This window comes from Mustela erminea, chromosome 6, assembly GCF_009829155.1.
Source record: "Mustela erminea isolate mMusErm1 chromosome 6, mMusErm1.Pri, whole genome shotgun sequence".
Classification (NCBI taxonomy): domain Eukaryota; kingdom Metazoa; phylum Chordata; class Mammalia; order Carnivora; family Mustelidae; genus Mustela; species Mustela erminea.
The window spans coordinates 17,417,136-17,436,485 of record NC_045619.1 but is presented as its reverse complement, the minus strand read 5'-3'; the positions used below and the strand labels follow the sequence as shown (position 1 = coordinate 17,436,485).

The following is a 19,350-nucleotide window of genomic DNA, read 5'->3' as shown; positions in this document are numbered from 1 at the left end:
TAATGTGTCTGTTTGCGAAGTGATTACGTAAGTCTTATATGATGAATTGTTTGGTTTTTAGTTGATGAAGCATGTGCATTGCCTGCATCTAAGATCAGCCGTGTAGAAGCACATGCTACAGTGATGCCATTTTCTGTAAGTATATGACTTGAAGATCATATGTGTTTAAAGGTGGAATGCTGAGCAACTTCAGCATAAATTCATGAAAAGATTCTTGGGTGTCCTCTAGTAATGACTTGCCAAAGACTGAAAAATGAAGGCTTGAATAGAAAACATGTTTACAATATAATGTTAAGTGAAAAAAGCTGCATAAAAATTTGTGTATATATATATATAAATACATATATTTTTATATATATACTATGATCCCAACTTTATTAAAAGAGACACACGATACATACATTCCCACTCTCATGTAAGTCCACGCACATCCACACTATAATGCTAGATGACTTTCTCCAGGCTCTGTGGCCACAGATAATTTTTACTTAATCTCTCTGGGCCTTCAATATTTTTGTATAGTGAAATTTTGCTGCTTTTATAATCAGAAATATGAGTGTGTGCATGTGTACATGTATATGTATAAGTTACATTAATGTCTTAAAGAGTAAAAGGACATATTACAGAATATAAAATTTCAGTGGCTCTATTGCTGGCTATTAATTGGGAGAACAGCAAAATATTGCAGTATTGGGTGGTTAGACATACCTATAGGGTAACCCAATTATCTGACATTAAGTTGTTTTATGAAAGGCCAAAATTGGTCCACAACTTAACTTAAAATGCTAGGTATGTGCCTCACAAATACACCATGATTGTCTTAATGAGGTAAATATAAGGGTAATATATATGTGTGTGTGCATGTGTGTGTATATACTTCTTAATTTATTTAAAAATTATCAGTCATTGCGACTTTATTGCTATGAGCAAGAGTTTTTATTTGACCTATTATTTACCTCTTGGAAGTCTTAAGAATTGTTCGTAGTTTTGGTTTTCTTTCAATCATGATTTTATGGATTTTGATCAGATATTTACCTTTATCAGCTTTCACCTTTCCAGAATATTAAGTCCTAAAGTTCTTAGACTCTTCTCAGGGAAGAATTATTAAAGGGAACTTTTTTTCTCCCAAATCTATTTTGCAACACATCAGCCAGAATAGTATTTGTTATTTCAGTTGGAGCCAGTTGTTTTATAAAAGTTGTTGAAGAGAGTTTTTACAACTTTAAAAATGAAAGCAAGTTTAAAGATACTCCTTTAAAAAAAGAAAAACAACAACAACAAAAAACCCTTAAAGACTTTTTCTAGGTAGCTCACTTTGTCATGTGTGATAGCCTAAATAATAAATACTTTGAATTATAAGTATGTACCTCTGCTGTTATATATTTAAGACAGAAATAAGTAACTGAAGTGCACATTTGTTTTGAGCTTCTGGAAACAGTGTCTCATTTATAAAGAAGATGGCTTAAAAAGGTTAGTTCCAGGGATAAGTATAATTCACTTATCGCTAAAAGTAGCTTAAGGTAGAGGAAGTTTCTTTGTTTTAAAGCAAGGTGAAAAATGTAAAACTGTTGAATCTCCTCTTTAGTATATACTAAAGTATATTCAAATTGCATTTTAGTTTTGAACATTTTTTCTCCTTTTAGGTTTGGAGAATCACAGGTATTTAAATCAAGTGCAAAGGTCACTGAATTTCTGCTAGTTGTTTTTGAATCTAGAAATAAGCCAGCTTGGAATGAATTTTTCCTTATTTGCTCCTTTTGGAGCAAGGTATAATGTCACACTAAAGGGATTACATTTTCTGAAAGGGTCTCTGAAATGACAATGTTCTATAAAACAGCTGGCATTTTAACATATCACTGATTGGAAAGCATGCTAACTCCAGCTAGGTTGATAGTACAGAGCTACTGACTTGCAGAATGCCTGTCACTCCCTGTGTTTGAATTGGCATCCCTGTTTCACTGTCAGTTGACCTAATCTGTTAAGAATTTATTTACTTATGAGCTTTTAATGTTGTGGTGTTTACCCATATACCTATGTTTAGATCACTGCATGGATTTATTGAATCTTGAAGTTTCTTAAATGCACAGTAAGAGTCCTGATAAATTTTTCTTTCTCTGAAATTAGAAAGAGACTCCTTCAAATCCAGTGGCCACAATGAAAGCAGGAGAACGACAGTGGTGTGATGTAGGAATTTTTAAAAATAATACAGCTTTGGTGAGCCAGTTTTATTTGCTGCCAAAAGGAAAGCAAAGCATCTCAAAGGTAGCTATTGATATATTTCCTACCCTGTGAGTTACAAATTTCATGAATGAGATCTTTTTTTATAGCCCTGATTCAAATCACTGGAAAGCATGAAATTGAGATCTGTCTACAATCTGTAATTGAGAGTTCTATCTATATGCCTAATTATCTTGTATTCTTTATTAAGGCACTTTTATGGAATATATCATGAGCAGATCACTTAAAAAGCCTCATACAATCACTGGGGCTGAATTTTGAGTCATAAAGGATATATACAGATAAGGATATTTTGAAGGATCTCTAATTTTGTTACCTGGTGTGTTTAGAGAATGGAACATTTTTTTCTTACTGAGAACTTTTGCTTTTTTTTAAAGATGTATTTATTTATTTAGCATGTGAGTGCGCAAGTCAGGGGAGGGGCAGAGGGAGAGAAGCAGTCTCCACACTGAGCGTGGAGCCTCCATCTCAAGACCTGGAGATCATGACCTGAGCTGAAATCAAGAGTCTAATGCTTAACTGAGCCACTCAGGTGCCCCTTTATTGAGAGTTTTTTTCTTTTTTTTTTTTTTTTTTTTTTTTTTTTTTTTTAAAGATTTTATTTATTTATTTGACAGACAGAGATCACAAGTAGGCAGAGAGGCAGGCAGAGAGTGAGAGAGGGAAGCAGGCTCCCTGCTGAGCAGAGAGCCCGATGCGGGACTCGATCCCAGGACCCCGAGATCATGACCTGAGCCGAAGGCAGCGGCTCAACCCACTGAGCCACCCAGGCGCCCGAGAGTTTTTTTCAATTCTTGATTTCACAGCTTAAAAAATTTAAGAGCTCCTGTAGGTTATTGGAATATAGTCTAATTTTTTCTTGATTCTGAAACCCTGTAAAGAAGAATTCATATATATGCATTATGAAATCAGTAACCCTAAGAATTATGAAATCAGTAACAGCTCCAAAGCACATTGAACTGATTTTTTTCTGGAATGGGGAATTTCAGAGAGTGAATTGCCTAGACCTACATAAATGGAGAACTTATCATTTATCATTACATTTTAGTTTCTCTAATATTACCTCTGATATCTCTCTTTCATATAGAATTCCTCCCAATTCTTGACAAAAATAGAAATCCTCATTAATAATTTTTTAGTATTTTACTAATGAAATTTCTGGCAGGAGTTTGATTTCATATATGAGGAAATAACAATATCTAAGGGCCTAGTAACTACCTGTTTTTCCCAAAAGAAAAACAGCATAAAATTTAGAACCAGTAAACTTGGGTTGGAATCCTTAGTTGCGGTACTCAATAGTGTGACCTCAGACAAGTCACCTATTTAACTTCTCTGAGACTCAGTTTCCTCGTCTATAAAATAAAAATGATCCCGCTCCCTTAAAAATGGGAATGATACATTAGTACTGCCTGCCTCGCAGTGGTGCAGTGAGAGGGAGAACATGTCAAAACTGTTTGAAATTTGTGAATGTTATGAACTTCCTACCCAGAATATGCAGTTGTTTGACATTTTATTCAGCATCTGCCAAATACTAATTTTTAAAATGCTCTATACTACATGCTGGTCACTTCTCTTCTGTCAAGCTTGCTTGCCTATATCCAAAGGGTATTGTTCCTCGTTAGACTATTTGAGAATAATTCTTCTGAGATTTCTAATTAAGTTTACATGGATACAACTATCCATGTAAAGTGATTGTTACTTTGTTTATATGGTTGCCAGGTTTTTCTACCTTCATATTGTGCAGAACACATCAATTTCTTTTTATAATCAGTGATTTTTAACTGGAAACAGTACTTTTCCTATGGATAAGAATCACCAATCCATGGGCTTAGTTGCTTTTGTATTGGAAGGTTTATTCCAATACAAGGGAAATAAATGTGAACTAGAACCTTAAAACATGATTCATTCTTTAGAAGTTTTCTTGTTGAATGACAAAATGATGAATTGCACCTTTTGACTTTTGCATGTATTACATTTTAGATAGGAAATGCAGACGCACCTGACTACAGTTTACTTAAGAAACAAGATCTGGTTCCAGGCACAGGATACAGATTCAGGGTTGCTGCCATCAATGGTTGTGGAATAGGCCCTTTCAGCAAAATCAGTGAATTTAAAACTTGTATTCCCGGTTTTCCTGGAGCTCCTTCTGCAGTCAGAATTTCAAAGGTGAGATGTCAGGTCAAGGCTTGGTGATTTAGTTATTGAAATTTTGTACATGAAGTGAAACTATCAGTTTAGAGTTTATTGTTAGTATCTGATAAAATGAGAGATATCTAAAAAGGGTGGGTAAATGTACACCTGAAACTAATGTAATGTGTGTGTCAACAGTACTTCAATTTAAAAAAAAATTTAGGTCTTAAATTAAAGGGGTAGATTATAAGTTTAAAAAATGTTTGCTATTCACTCCTAATTTTAAGGACCAAAATTGAAGCAGAATTACAGCATCCAAATAGAGAGTCAGGGAAATCTGGTATTCATCTTAATATTAACTTTGTTCTTATTGTATGGAACCAAAAAGTTTGTGCTGGAGAATTTTAATAGAACACATGAAATTGAATTATATTTTATCCTAAGGTCCTGCCCCTCTTTAGAGAAGAAAAGATCTGCTTTCAGGTAAGAAAAACCCCTTTCTTAGGATGGTACAGGCAGACATTTAAGCCTAGTTATGATATTGAAAAATGGGCATGAATTAAACATTGTAGATCCAATTAGGTTTTTTAAAAATCAATAATAAAAGTTCTAGTATCTAATGCAATTACTTCAGCGGAAAGCATTATTTTGTGTTCTAAAGATAGACTCAACATTATAAGTGATATTAGAGAAAACTCTTTCAGAACCTTTACCAGCTTTTGTTTTGTTTTGTTTTTCTCCTCTCTTCAAGAATGTTGAGGGTATCCATCTCTCCTGGGAACCTCCAACTTCCCCTTCTGGAAATATTTTGGAATATTCAGCCTACTTGGCTATCCGCACAGCACAAATACAAGATAATCCAAGTCAACTTGTGTTTATGAGGATTTATTGTGGTCTTAAGACATCATGTATAGTAACTGCTGGGCAGCTTGCAAATGCACATATCGATTATACATCCAGGCCTGCCATTGTGTTCAGGATATCGGCAAAGAATGAAAAGGGATATGGACCAGCTACACAAGTTCGATGGCTTCAAGGTAATAATAAAAAAGCACCTTTAAATTGAATTTTTTTTTTTTTTTACTGAAGCTATTGTGATGATTATTTATTAGTAACTGGTTTTGAAGATTTGTCATTTTAAAGAGTATTCTCTGACTGTATTTCTAGCACTTATGAGTTTGTAAGTTGTTCTTAAAATGTATTTGCTCAATTTTAGATCCAAATAAAAATAGAAAAGAAGCAAAGACTCTCTGAAAATTAGTATATGGATTCGTCCTTACAGTTATATAATTGCTTTTTTATAAAGTAAAATAGTAAATGTAAAAGCTAGAAGGCTTTATTACCCCAATATCTTTTCTAAAGGCCATGTAATTCAGTCATCCTAGAGTTATTGAGATGATTCTAGTAACTGGCTGTTGTACACTGCGCTGTCTTACATAGTAAATATTCTCTTCATTGTCAAGGACCCGTCTTTGACTACTCCCTTTAACTTTATTATTCTAGATGAGCAGCGGTCCTATTAACACCTATCTTCTAGTGAATAACATTTGTGATACTAATTTTGATAGCCGCTATTTGATTCATTTCTTTGTCTACAGTTAGCACAGAGCTTAAGAAATTACAAAAGAAAGAAAGAAAGAGGAGAGTTTAGAAACTCTGATTTTGAATTTTTATTATTTTCCAAGAATCATGGCAAAATACAAAAAAGTAATGGGTTTTCTTGATTCATACCTGATGTATTGGAATACATTTTTGGCCAAAGCACTTAACTTACCCAGTCCTTGGTTTCCTTGTTAATAGAAGACAGAGTTAAAATAATTTACATTTAAGGTTTCTTTCAGCACTAAAATTCTTTATTTTCGTCAGAAGCAAAGTATATCTGTGAACATTTTAACATCTGTCTTAATGGCTCTAACTTTGCTTTTGCTGAAATTAAGAAAACCTTCGTAATTTAAAATTCAAAATTGAAATACTTATGTCCTCCTCACTGCAGAGAGAAGCACCTTAACAGAACACAAGTTTTCAAATAGTGTTTTAAACATTTGTAAGATTTTTGTAAATGCTCTAAATGTTTTATTTTTGCATTGTTTTTACCTCAAAATTGTATAAACTTTTTTACAACTGAAATATAAACATTAGACAGCTCACTCAGGTCCCACTGCAACCTTAAAGATACAGATAGGCATGATGGGTCCTCTGCCACAGGTAGCTTGTTTTGAACCTTTTTGGAATGTCATGGTTCCACTGCCTGTTCAGATCTGGAATGGAAATACAGAGCAATAAATGCAGAAAAGGTAGTTCACACTACAAGCTGCAATAACTGCACAGGCCCAGGCCTATCTTTTTTATACCATGTAACCTTACGCCAGTTTAGGTTGACTGAGTAGCTGTGTCCTCGAGCTTCACCTAGAATACTCCCAGCCAAGATGGATTTAATTGTGCAGAATTGATATATATGTATGTTCCAGTTACTAATTTAAAATGTATAGAATATTTTAATATATAATTTTTGTAAAGAACTGGGATTTTTATACTACAGTATTTGTAATTAATGTGTCTCACTAATTAAGTTTCTCTTGAAGAAAATATGCAGACTGTTAGACACTTAATGAGTGATTTCCAAACTCTAAAGGTAAAATAAATGCACTACTCTGGTGTTGTTAGAATACCTTTTTTGTGGCTGTATGAATCTTTAATCTTTAAATGTGTATTTTACAAACAATGTTTACAAGGAGCTTCTCTGGTTTGTTATGTCAGCATCTCCCTTGGTGAGAGCTTCATTCTGCGTTTGTTAAATTCATATGCTTTGCTTTTAGCATATGCTTGCTTTTTGCACTAGTAGAATTTTAACTTACCTCATTATTATGTTTGTAATCATTTGTATAGCTTCCATAATATGTCTGATATAGGCTAAACAAATACTTAACCAAAGTTAAAATAAATGGTAAGCAATTTTGCACATATTAAATGCTAGGTTTTGTTGTGTATATGTGTGTGTTTAGTTATAAAAGAGTAAGAATGAAAAGTTAGAATATATGTTTCAAGTCCGATTATTTTAATGATCTGTTTGCTTTATTAGAAAAAGGTCTTGCTTTTAACTCCTTATTCTCTGCATTAACAATTTGCGTCTCAAAGCATTTCTCTTAATGACAAGGACTAAGTTGACTTTAAGCAAAGAAAAGAATATTTGAGTGTGCACATTTATACCTATTTAGTATTCGGTTTAGTTTACTTTGCTTACATGCCTCAACTGTGCTGTGAACCTGTGGTTCTAACATACATTTTATTTTCTAGAGAGAAAGGCACTCTTTCTATACACCAAGGGATTTGTGAAAATAACAAATGTTTTTACTTTGAGGATCAGCCCAGATTCTGTTATCATTTTTTGGCATTTGTACATTAAGCAGCAGTCACATTTATGGATGACTAAAAAATGCCATTGAGAAATCTCTGTGGCGTGACATTAATAGTTATTAATAGATCTTCAAGCTGTGTGTTCATGAATAGAATGAAATAGGGTAAATAACAAGAAAAGTGCATTTAGCTTCCTATGATTTGCACATTTTCTGAGTGAAGATCCCTGAGTAGCAGTGGGCTAGATCATGCAGATACCTTTCATAAGAGGATTTATGCTGAGTTAAATGACTTTCCTTCTCCTCCCTACTGGATAGGTAATTCAGATGTACAAGCCTATGTGCCACAGTCCTCTTCCTGGGCTCTAAAACTTTGGTTCACATGTGTAGTAAAAAGATTTTGATGTTGCATGCTCTTAGAATTATGTTTTCTAAAATATTGTATTGGCTTCATTTTAGTTTAGTAAACTGTTTTGGCAGTTTAACTAGAAATAGGGTATTATAAGCTCATTTTTATCCACATTAAAAAAAAAACAACAACAGAAATAATCTGATTGCATGTATGAGGCCCCCTTGCCCTATAACCCAATTACATAAATACAATCATCTATAAGAAAGTAAAACTGTTGATCCATTATTTCAAAGACTTGTAGCCTAGCAAAGATTTGTTCTGGTTAGAGAGACAGTCTACTATAAATGAAGGTATTTTTACTTTTAAAAATTGCAGCACTTGTAGCATAAAAATCATTTGTAACATTGGCTATGAAGAGATAATTAGTATTTAAAGTTATTGTCGTAATCTGACCATGAATGAAATAGGTTGCAAAATAGACTTGGTCTTTGACTGCTTAAGGTGTAAGTGATGGTCAAGTTTTCCAGGACTGATTTTAGGCAGTTTTATGTATTATGTACCAATGATCTGTAAAATAAAGCACCTTTTCTATTATAATCAATTACAGATGTTATTTATTTTGAACTCTATGAGAGAAAAATTAGTGATTGCAGAGTAAATCTGTAGAAATGTTGACTTTATATTGTTCACTTAAAATAATATAGGCAGTCTCATAAAGAATAGATTGTCTCCCAAAACTTGTTTTTAAGTTAGTGAATTGTGTTCGGAATCATGTAACCCGTATCTCTCTAACCCTTTTTGTGGCTGAGCTCATATGCAAAAAGGCACGTGGCTCCAGGAAATAGATCTAAACTGTTGCCATCTCTTCTTTGTCCTTTATTCACTCTTAATCTTTTGTCTTTATGCTTTACACTCACTTTCATTCACAGCAGCCAGACTTCTGTCCTGCTACTCCATCAAAATGGCCCTAGCGAAGGTCCAGGATAACTTCTCATTTCCCAAATCTGGTGATTACTCTTGTCCTTCGTAACTCAGCCGCTCCCTGGACACTTGGACATTTTCTTGATTTCTGTGATACTGCTCGGTCGCTCTTTCCATACCTCCTCCTGTCTGTAATCCCCTTTTCCACTTGCACCTGCCTCCATTCATTTTTTTTCAAGACTCAGGTCCTTTTTCAGGATTTCAGTATGGAGCCTTTCTTGATATGCCCCATATACAGGTAGATTTACCCTCTTCTTCTTGTGCCCCCACTATCCTTTGTCAGTCTTCTGTCATAGCAGCCTAAAAAACATTGTATCCTTACTTGTTAGCATTGTTATCCCTCTTTGCCAGAATGGTGGTAGGTCTTTGAGGCAGAGACTGGGTCTTTATATTTGTTACATATCGGCCACTTACCTGGTACTTAAATACATTAACACATGGTTAAAGAAAATTGTCATTTTTACATCTCTCCATATTCTCACTCCCCTCTCCCAAGTTGGGGTAAAAAATGGGAGGGAGGCTTTGATAAGGAAAGAGATTTTAGCAGGTTAGTAAGCCTCTGGGGGAAATACTAACTCTAGCTTTGTCTTATCCTGCCCTGCTCTTACTTAGGTTTCTAAGAGAAGTTCTGGGATAAATAAACGATGTGTCACATATGTACTGAGCTAAAAGGGATTTAATCTAGGTATGCATAGATCTCAAGTGGAAGTTTTTGATCTAAAAAGATCTGAGCATTTAGTGAGATTCTTGGGATATTGCTGAATTACGATTTTTAACATTGGATGTTCCAGAAGATGAGCTAAAAATATTTCCAAACTATTTCCTTGTAGGAAAGCCATGGACAATTGTCTAGTATTAGGGAAAAAAACATACTTAATACTTAAGCACAGGGACTTCTGGAAGACAAGGAACATGAGCATCGGCACATACCAAGTTAGGCCACTGTTGTCACGTCTGAGTTTATTTCTTATCCACTAGAAAACAATATGACATTGGCACAACTTCCTTCCACATTTCGCAGTTATAATTCAGAGTCCCTGTACTATTTCTCTAACTCAGGAAGACCTTTTTTTTTGGTCATGCCTGGAAAAACATGAACTACACCATTCTGGGGAGAAATAAACTCTATGAACTGAATGGAGAAAGAAAAGGCTATGAAATCCAAGGATACCAGCCTCCTTGTTCCAAATAGACTTCTGTATCTTACTAAGTATCTCTTTGCTTCTTTCCTATTCTCTTGAGGAACTAAAATTAAAAAAAAAAAAAAAAAAAAAAAAAAAAAAATTCCAGTTGTGAGATTGTTAATTTCAGCAAGCTCATCTGAAACTGTTAGGTTCTTTTGTGTATTGAGTATCTTGGAAAAGTTGAATTTGGGGGGCCTGGTATTTAAAGGTCATCATATTAACAATCTGACTACCACTCCTGCCAGAGGCTCACATTCAAAGTCTTGAGAATATAGGGCTATGAAGCCTGCGGCCTTAGAAGACTAGGAAGTCATAGGTGTGAAAGTATGGAAGCAACAGAAGGATTCACTATTTCCTGATTTGATTTTGCTGGTTCAAAAGTCTTTGCAGGGTATTTAGGAATGTCAGGGTGTTTCCTCCTGAAGATAAAAACGTAAGAAGAATGAGCTAGTGGCATATCAGATACGAAAACTGTTGCAGAGAAGGAAATGGCCCCCTTCCTACCCACTCCCCCTTCCTGGTCTCCTTAGCACCCACGGATAAGAAGCTAAAGGACCCATCATTCCTCAGCATGAGAACTGAGGAAAGCACGGGAGAACCTGTTATGTCTGAGCATACACAGGTTACAAATAAAAGGAGGTGGTATTTGGTTTTGAACGTGGGATAACTCTGTCCACTGGTAAATCATGATCCAGTGGATACCCAGCTCTGACCAAAAGGATTATTCATTTCTTGAGTCTGGGGAGACAGAGTGGAAGTTCCTTAAGAACTGGAGAACCGTTCCCTCCTAGTTTCTCTGTCTCTTATTGGAGAGGGAGGAAAAAGCGGCAGGTATTAATACTGACCATCCGGAATAACAAAGGTGCAGGTGTGCCACTTAGGGCACCACAGTGTGTGAGACGGTGTCGGCGTTCTGAAGGTGTGACTTTCTGATACAGAGTCATCCCCCCACCCCTTCCACCGCTGGGGCAGGGGCGGGAGCTGCAAGATGGTGGAATAGGAGGACCCAGAGCTCAGCCCATCCCACGTTCACAAAGTCCTCCTGCCACCAGTTGCAGTGTAGCACCCCCTGGTGGCATGTCCCTTCCAGCTTAAATATGGGTGAGATTTAAGATCCTGTAGCTGCCTGGGACTTTTAAAATAGCTACGGCAATGTCTGGAACTTTCTGGGGAGTTGGCACCACTGTGTTAAACCGTTAAACCCACTTGGGGAATCTGGACCTGAAGAATACACCTTCGAGTTCCCCATTTCCTGGGAATGGGTTGTGGGCCTCTTGCTGCAAGGCCTACTCTACCTCTTGCAACAACTCCCAACTCCCTCATCCAAGATAATGAATGACTTTAGCTTGCCGTGTTTGGGTAAAGGAGCTGGATCAAATGTTTAAAGATCTTTTTTTCTTTTCTTTTCAAATTTTGAAGTTATATACCAAATTAATAGCTATTTTTGAATCAGGAAAAATTGCACCTTAACTGTATCTTATTTAATCTACACAGTGGCACTGCCAGCAATGACCTTGGCAAAGACAGGATTGCAAAATTGTTATGACATTGGTGTGATCAACCTGACACCTGTTATTGATCAGTGTGGAGAAACAAGAAGTACCATGCTCTTTCTGTATTTCTGGATTACCTAGTACATAAATACAGTATTAGAATGTGCCAAAGGGAATCTGCACTTTTGAGAGTCAGAATTCAGTAAAGAGGCAGGGTCTTCATCCATTTATTTTGGGATTTGCATAAGCTATCTTTATTCTCTGCTTTATACAAATGGTTATACGCAGTGAACAAAGTAACCAGCTAACCAGAATCAGGCAGGTGACTCTGATTTAACTTGGCAAAGCAGTCCTGTATTACTGCCATCCCGTTGGATACTGACCTTCGGGTACCTAGTTAACTTCTGTGAGGAATAGCCCATACTCATTCCTCTTTGCCTGTTATCAGGTACTTATTCCCCACCAGTTAAAATAATTAGCTGATTTGCAGTGCACAGAAGTGGCTGAAATCCGGGGAGATGTTCCCTCTCTTGGTTGATGAAATTCTGTAGTAAATAATCATATGTCTTTTTTCTTTTAAAATATTTCTTGCAAAATAAATAAAATGATCAGACATGTACTCAACCTTCAGCTTAAGAACTAGAACATTCTCAGATACCCAGAATCCCCCCATTTGCCATTTGTCCTCAATCTACATACCACGTAAGGCAAACATTATTCTGGATCTTTTGTTAATAATTCCCATGTTTGTATTTATGGTTCTGGTTCTGCCATTTATGTATGTATCTCTAATAGTATGTTGTTTTTGAACTTTCATGTAAATGATATCATCCTTCTGTGACTTTTTTTCTGACCCTTGTTTTTGAGATTCCCATCCCTGCTCATGCATGTAACTGTATTCCATTTGTTTTCACCGCCGTACAGTATTCCATTGTAGGTGAAACCACAGTTTGTTGATCTGTTCTTCATTCATGGAGATTTGGATCATTTTCCACTTGGGGCTGTCAAACAATGCTGCTCTGAACATTCTGCCAATTACAATGTAAGCTCCATGCGGGCAGGGATTTTGCCTGTTTTGTCTGACGTCTTTTGAGACATTCACAGTGTCTAGAACAATGCAGGGCACATGGGAGATGCTCAGTAAATATTTGAGGAATGAACGAGTTCTTGTACGTGTCTCATAGTGCACACGTACAAGATTTGCTCCAGAGAAGTGTGTTTTCAAAGTATGGTCCAGGGACCCTTAGGGTCCCTGAGACCTTTCCAGGGGATCTTGAAGGCAAAATTATTTTCATAAAACTACTAAAACATTATTTGTCCTTTTCACTCTCATTTTTCATGAGTTTAAATATTTTCCAGGTATGATGACCTCTTCACTCTGATAGCTAATCAAGTGTGTACTTTTGTGTTACTGTGTTTTAAAAATGCCTCTGTTTTCATTTCTGTTATGGTAAAAATTGATGAGTATAATAACCCACATGAACAACTGCTCTTTGAGGTCCTCATTATTTCTGAAGGATGTAAGGTTCCGAGTCCAAATAATTGAGACCCACTGCTCTACGAAGCAGGTTTTACTTGGTCATGCTGAACTGTTTCTTAAAGCCTTGTGGTAGTTCATGTTCCCCTTGACAATGGTTGAGGGCCGTTGCTCCACATCTTAGCAAACATATGGTCTTGACCACCTTTTATATTTGCCAATTGGGTGGTGATTGTATGGTGTCTTACTGTGGGTTTAATTTGCATTTCCCTGATGACTAATGAAATTTGAGTGGTTTTTTTTTCATATATGAATGTGTTTTCTCTTGTGTGAAATACTTATTCCTGTCTTTTCCTCATTTGTCTATTAGATGTGTGTCTTTTTTTTTTCATTGATTCACGATTTCTTTATACATTCTGCATACCAATCCTTTGTCAGTTAAAGATGTTGTATATATCTTCTCCCAGTTCGTGTATTATCTTTTGTAATTATATTGAATCTGTTGATCAGCCTGAAGTAAATTGGTGTCTTTTCAGCAATAAGTCTTCCTAGCCAAAAACACGGTGTTTCCTTTCATTTGGTGTTCTTTTAATATCTCTCAATAAACTTTAATGATTTTTCTCCATAAAGGCCTTCACGTATTATATTAAATTTCTTCCTAGGAATTCTGTGTATTTTTAATGCTATGGTAAATTTTTTTAAAATTACAATTTCTATTCTAACTGCTTGTTACTAATAAAAATAATGTTGCATATGTGTTGATTTTGGATCCAGCAACCATGCGCAATTTTTATTCATTCTAATAATGTATCTAGATGTTCTTTTGAGTTTTTTAATGTAACCATTATCAGAAAATAGTGGCAGTTTTCTTACTTTCTGATCCTTCTACTTATAAGAAATTCCTTCCTTCATTTTTCTACACTGGCTATGATTGGTAGTACAATATTGAAAAGAACTGATAGTGAACATCCTTATTTTAGCCCCAGTTTTAAGGGAATGCTTTCAACATGTCATCTCAGTATTTTTTCATAAATGGTCTTTATCAGTTAAGAAGATTCTTTTCTGTTTCTAGTTTGCTAATGGTTTTATTTTGAATGGATATTGCATTTTGTTTAATGCTTTTTTCTCATCTATTTAAATGATTGAACTTTTTTAAGTGTTATTGTATTAAATTACGGTTGTTGACTTTTTAATATTGAACCGACTTTTAATTCTAGGATAAGCCCAACTTGGTCACGGTCATGGTGTGTATTTTATAATATATTGCTGGACTCAGTTTGCCAATATTTTGTTTAGGATTTTTGCTTCTGTTCATCAGTAAAACTAGCTTTATAGTACTCTACTTTTACGTCCTGTCATTGTCTTCTTTTGGTATACTAGCCTCATGAAATGAGTTTTTCAATTGTTTGGTAGAGTTGAAGATGGAAACTAGTTTTTAAAACCATTTGGGTAGATGCATGGGTGGCTCAGTCAGTTAAGTGTCTGCCTTCTGCTCCGGTCACGATCTCAGGATCCTGGGATCCAGTCCCACATCAGGCTCCTTGCTCAGTGGGGGGCCTGATTCTCTCTCTGCCTGCCACTCTCTCTGCCTGCCACTCCCTGTTTGTGTTCGCTTGCTCTCTCTCCCTCTCTCTCTGACAAAGAAATAAAATCTTAAAAAATAAAGAAAACCATTTGGTTTTTTAAACTATTTTCTGCTTCTCCCTCTGCCCCCCCCAAGTAAAAAAAAATAAAGTTAAAAAAAGGGGGGCGCCTGGGTGGCTCAGTTGGTTAAGCATCTGCTTTTGGCTCAGGTCATGATCCCAGGGTCCTAGGATTGAGCCCCACATCAGGCTCCATCCTCGGCGGGGAGTCTGCTTCTCCCTCTGCCCCTCCTACTCTCTCTCTCTCTCTCTCAAAAAAAAAATAAATAAATAAAACTTTTTAACTATTTTAACAATTTTTAACCACTGATTCCATTTCTTTATAGATCACAGTAACATTAGGATTTTATATTATTTTTTCAGTTTTGTTAAATTTAATAAATTTTTCTACATATTTCTCTACTTCATTAAAATTTTGATATGAAGTTACCCATATTACCCTTTAGTTTCCACAGAATCTGTAGTTATGATCCATTTTCATTCCTGTTAGTTTATTTTGTGCCTTCTCATTTGATTAATCCTGACAGAGGGTTGAATAGTTAACCCGTTGTTACTTTAAAAGTAGATTTCTAAATGCTAAGGGTGGGTTATGGTTGTCTTACTCTTTACTTGTAATATTTTGCCAGAGAATAAGAGCTACAATATTTTAATTTTCTGAAATTTGAGACAAGCTTTCTGATATATGTAATCAGTTTTCATGTATGTTCCATGTGTACTTGAAAAGAGTATGTATGTATGTATTCCCCAGTTATTGAGAACTTTATACCTGATTTATTTACAAGAGTCTCAAGATCTCATCATAACTAGATTTCTTAATTTCTCTTTAAGTTGTATTTGCTTTTTCTGTTGGCTTTATTATTAGATGCATACTAATGTAGAATTTTTGGTTCTTTCTTGGTGAATTAAACCTTTTAGAATCAGGTAGTGACTCTTACCTCTATGAATGCTTATTGCCTTCGTCTTCATTGTTGTTACTGTAGCAATCTTTTAATTAGTCTTAATCTGAATATCTGGGATCTTTCATTGCCCTTATATTTTGAGTTTGCAGGAGACTCATACAAAGATAAGGCCAAAGAAAATTTGCCTTTTTAACTGCATAGTTAAGTACATTTATATCTATAGTGATTATAAATATAAGATGGATTTATTTCTAGGTCCTCATCATAAATGTCTTCTTTTATCTCCCGCCACTTCTTGCCTTGTCTTTCTTTTTCATTTTCTTATTCTTTTCTCCCCTTCTCCATTTGTTGGTTTCTTATTTGAATTATTTTTTTCTTATGAGATCTATTTGGCTTATCGATCTTGTTCTCTGTGTATTCTTTTGCTCCTTATTCATATTTTCTGTGCTTCTTTCTATTCCTTTAAATAGTAATTTTCCTGTATTGATACCAATATTGAGTCTTTCTGGGGGATTCTACTATCTGCTGTATAAGCTGTGTTTTTCCCCCCACTCATGGTGCCATTTTCCTTTAAACTTACTTTTGTTGGAAAATAGGGATTAAGTCAAGTATGGGCTAAAATTGAGATCCTTAAGAGAATATGTTTGCTCTGCCAGATACCCAGTGACTACCAACCTGAGAGCACTTTGTATTATCAGCTTGAAGGTTCTGGGACTTTAGATCCCAAACCTTGAGGGCTGGCCTGTGATTATGGATTTGAGGGTGGTGGTTATTTATCCTCCACCCAGCACCAAGATTGAGATAGGGAAGGTTCCTTGCTGCCCATTTCTCTGCTGTGGCCCTACCAGACTCCAGTCTAGGTGAGCCTGAGACTGTATGTCCAGTCCTCCCTGGGACGCCTGGGTGGCTCAGTCAGTTAAGCATCTGCCTTCAGCTCAGGTCATGATCCAGGGTCCTGGGATTGAGTTCCGCATTGGGGTCCTTGTTCTGCGAGGAGTCTGCTTCTCCCTCTGCCTGCCGCTCCCCCTGCTTGTGCTCTCTCTCTGACAAATAAATATGTCCATTCCCCAACAACTGCTGCTAGTTCAGTCTCCAGAATTCAACAGAACCCTTGAGGCAAAAGCTGATGGTGGATCCTGCTTAAGAATCGCTCTCCTGGGCACCTGGGTGGCTCAGTGGGTTAAGCTGCTGCCTTCGGCTCAGGTCGTGGATTCAGGGTCCTGGAATCAAGTCCCGCATCGGGCTCCCTGCTCAGCGGGGAGCCTGCTTCCACCTCTCTCTCTCTGCCTGCCTCTCTGCCTACTTGTGATCTCTCTCTGTCAAATAAATAAATAAAATCTTTAAAAAAAAAAAAAAAGAATCGCTTTCCTCCCTCTGCCCCTCCCCCACCCCCTTCTTCTAAAAATTACTTAAAATTTGTGTTAACTTTGCGCTTGATGTGAGTATTCCTACTCACATGGCAGTCTGTAGTCTATAAAGAATTATAGGATGCTTAGTTGTGCCCTTTGCACGGTCCTGCAAGGTAGCACTCCTATGGTGTGGGCACTGCTACTTGCAAGGTTAGAAATAAAATAATCCTATTTAATAAATACATACATACACACACACACACACACACAAACTGTGTTTTAAAAGTTATACTTTTTTTTTTTTTAAAGATTTTATTTATCTACCTGACAGAGACCACAAGTAGGCAGAGAAGGAGGAAGCAGGCTCCCTGCTGAGCAGAGAGCCCAATGCGGGGCTCCATCCCAGAACCCTGAGATCATGACCTGAGCCAAAGGCAGAGGCCTTAACCCACTGAGCCACCCAGGTGCCCCTTAAAAGTTATACTTTTCTTCCAAAGTAAGGAATAACTCTGCCATTTCCTTAAATGGCCATCAGCCCAAATATTATCCTTTGTGTTCTTTGATTAGTGTTTGCTTTGGTCTTGGTTTCTGGCAGACTGAACACTGGGCAGTATAGATGCACGAATAGGCCTTCTTGGCATAGCCGCCCTGGTTGGAAGGCACTATTATGGCATGTCTTTGCCTAGCAGTGTGTTTTCAACCAAGTACCCGGTGCTTAAGGTTCTGAAATCTCTTTTATTCAGATGTCCTCTGAAACTGAGCAGCCTGAAAAATAGGTGTAGAAGTCTTACTGTTTGCTCTCAAGGATGCTCAAGGAAAACCCAAATTATACCTGAAAGAGGCAATGTTTATGCTGCAGTGTCTGGATATTTTAATATTAGGTATTGTTGTGGGAGACGGAGGAATTACCTATCAACTTGTATCCACCCCTAAAACTAATTCATGGCCATTAGATTTCTACAGACAAAGCCAGTATGTTTACTGACTTTATTTGGCACCTAGCTGGCATTAACCTTGGCAAAGGAGTGTTTACCGTTAAGGTGCCTGCGCAGGTATCTCTCTACTATGCAGTGCAGAAGGAAACAGTCTCTGGAGGAAGTCGGAGAAGCTGTAACTGCTTATTAGGCAAGTTTACATTTTGAAAGGTGATGGCCAGAAGCCAGGGAAAAGCATCCGTCCCAATGCCATCTGTGGCCCATGGTTTGAAGAGATTCTGCCTTATGGTTTTAAAATCCTTAAAATTAGGTATAAAAAGAAAAGTAGTCTTTAAAGAAATGTCTAAGCAGCTGTGGCAGCCAGCAAATACTGTGTACAAACCTATTCAGTTTTGGGCGGTGATACTTTCTGTATTTGGTAATTAGTATGAAGGTGTAACAGAAGTTCTTAAAGGCTTTCCTGCTGACGCTTAAACTAAAACCTGAAGGATGAGTGAGACTTAGCCAGACACAGGAAGAGAAAGAATGTTCTAGGCAGAGGGAAGTATATGTGGGCAGAGGAGGCAAAGAACATGGCACAAGGAGCCATGAGACTAGCGTGACTGGAGCATAACGAGTAAGAGGAAGTGAAACTTGGGGAAGTAAGGAAAGTAACATTTGCAGCTTCAAAAGAAACCATAAATTAAACCTGAATATTTTTCAGACAATACAGTGTCGTTCCTTAAGAAATAAAATTAGTTGTGATTGTTCTATTTTTTACTCATGAATACACTGACTTAATATGAGTTTAAGGTCAATATGCATAAATTATTACATAAACATACATAAGTTGTCTAATACAGAGAAACCAAAAATATACAGATAGGATAGCCTAGTTTTTGGTATAGATCTTACCTGGTATCATTTGAATGATTCAGAAATGTATCTCATCACATAGAGCAACAAATATTGTCTTGTTTTGGACTGTTGATAAAATAACTTTCCCTAAAGAGAAAATATTTAGATCTTAAAAATCTTGTACCACGGGACGCCTGGGTGGCTCAGTTGGTTAAGCCGCTGCCTTCGGCTCAGGTCATGATCCCAGGGTCCTGGGATCGAGTCCCACATCGGGCTCCTTGCTAGGCAGGGAGCCTGCTTCTCTGGCTGCCTCTGCCTGCCACTCTGTCTGCTTGTGTGTACTCTCTCTCTCTCTGACAAATAAATAAAATATTTAAAAATAAATAAATAAATAAATAAATTTAAAAAAAAAATCTTGTACCATAAGATTTTATTCTTGGCAAATGGCAGAAACTATTTTTTCCATTTATCATGCTTAG

The 19,350-nt window shown here is 36.5% G+C and overlaps 1 protein-coding gene across 7 annotated transcripts in view; it reads left to right on the top strand.

Annotated features, from left to right (window-relative positions):
- The window catches only part of HCFC2 (host cell factor C2), a 73,630-nt gene that overhangs the window by 27,855 nt on the left and 26,425 nt on the right, over positions 1–19,350 (top strand). For 2 of the 7 annotated variants that reach the window (XM_032346543.1, XM_032346541.1), the window contains exons 12-16: positions 62–135; positions 2,125–2,262; positions 4,219–4,404; positions 4,813–4,851; positions 5,120–5,405. In XM_032346543.1, the coding sequence (XP_032202434.1) occupies positions 62–135; positions 2,125–2,262; positions 4,219–4,404; positions 4,813–4,851; positions 5,120–5,405 (723 nt within the window). Of the gene's footprint in view, positions 1–61; positions 136–1,388; positions 1,471–2,124; positions 2,263–4,218; positions 4,405–4,812; positions 4,852–5,119; positions 10,617–19,350 lie in introns of those variants that run through there. The other 5 variants (XM_032346542.1, XM_032346544.1, XR_004286655.1 and 2 more) reach the window with 5 other exon arrangements.